This window comes from Dendrobium catenatum, unplaced genomic scaffold (genome assembly GCF_001605985.2).
Source record: "Dendrobium catenatum unplaced genomic scaffold, ASM160598v2 original_scaffold_43371, whole genome shotgun sequence".
Classification (NCBI taxonomy): domain Eukaryota; kingdom Viridiplantae; phylum Streptophyta; class Magnoliopsida; order Asparagales; family Orchidaceae; genus Dendrobium; species Dendrobium catenatum.
Genome location: NW_021361827.1, coordinates 256,397 through 257,777, shown reverse-complemented (window position 1 = coordinate 257,777; position 1,381 = coordinate 256,397). Strand labels below are relative to the sequence as shown.

Here is a 1,381-nt window from a genome sequence, read left to right as displayed (position 1 = left end):
GGATTAATATGAAAAATTTAGTAGCTTAGGGCTCGTTTGGGACGGCGGCACTCTTGCTTTACTTTATAAAAAGTTATGAAATTGTTGTTTGGGGCATCGCGGCAGAACGGCGGCAGAAAAATTTCGCGGCGTGCAATTGCTTCCCGCGACCTTACACTCTCTCCCGCGGTCCGTTGCAGTCCGCTGCTTTCCGGAAAAAAATGACGAAAATCCCCTTCCAATCCCTTTCAAATGGAGGAACTGATCTCCCCTTCGTCGTTGCCGGCCGCATAAGGTTTCAGCGAGGGCTTGATCCCGAGGTTCTCGAGAACTTCCCGACGCTGGTGTATTCAGAAGTGAAGGAGCACAAAATCGGAAAGGGCGCGCTCGAGTGTGCAATCTGCCTCAACGAATTCGAGGATGACGAGACCATCCGCCTCCTCCCCGAGTGCGACCACGTTTTCCATCAGGAGTGTGTAGACGCCTGGCTCGAAACCCACGTCACTTGCCCTGTTTGCCGCGCTAATTACACCTTCTATTCTCCCGATCGTGCATCCAGAATTCCCGCGCGAAACGATGGGGCAATGCTTGCGCCAGCGCCTCCGGCAATGCTTGCGCCAGCGCCTCCGGCATCAGCTTTACCTCCCGACGCTCCGCCGGCGGATCATGTGGTGATCACGGTGGATGATATGAATGAGAGGAAAGAGGAGATGCGAGAGCTCGCGAGGATCGCGAGCAAGGTGAGGGCGAATGGGCCGAGGCGATCCAAGAGGATTTCGAGGTCGCACTCGACTGGGCACTCGATGATGCCGCAAGGAGAGGCGGGTCTCGATCGTTTCACGTTGCGGCTGCCGGAGAACATGAGGAAGGAGATCATCGCCGCTGGGAAGCTGCACAGGTCGAGAACCTTCGCGGTGACGGTGACTGGGGGTGGTGCCGGCGAGTCCAGTACGAGGAAGATTTCGAGGGGAGCTGGGGAAGGAAGCAGCCGAAGGGGCCGGACTATTCATCTCGGGCGGTCGGACGGGTGGCCGTCCTTCTTCGGCCGCTCTTTGTCTGCGAGGATTTCTTCGTTGGGGAACAGGAGGAGCCGGGAGGAAGGATACGTGAAGGAGAAGTCAATAAGCAGGAAGTCAAGCGTTTTTGCAGGAAATTTTAATTAGGTTTTGTTAGGGTTTAATTTGTCTCTGTTTGTTCGCCGATGCTTTTTATCTTCTACTCTAATGGATTCAGCTTGTTTAGGGTTTAATAGTTGATTATCATATACATTTAAAAATAATTAAATTTTAAAAAATTATATATTTCATCTAAATATATATAAGGATATGAATGTAAATTATTCACATACAGCTGCAGCACAGCAGTTCTACAGTTACGCTATCCAAACAAAATATAATTATTT

General features: G+C 51.0%; 1 protein-coding gene across 1 annotated transcript; it reads left to right on the top strand.

Moving 5' to 3' along the window:
* Window positions 1-106: 106 nt before the first annotated feature.
* On the top strand, window positions 107-1,142 carry LOC110092077 (E3 ubiquitin-protein ligase ATL6). Its single transcript, XM_020816436.2, has one exon. It carries the CDS (start codon window positions 201-203, stop codon window positions 1,140-1,142), a length of 942 nt encoding a protein of 313 aa, XP_020672095.2. The 5' UTR covers window positions 107-200.
* The last annotated feature ends 239 nt before the right edge of the window (window positions 1,143-1,381 follow it).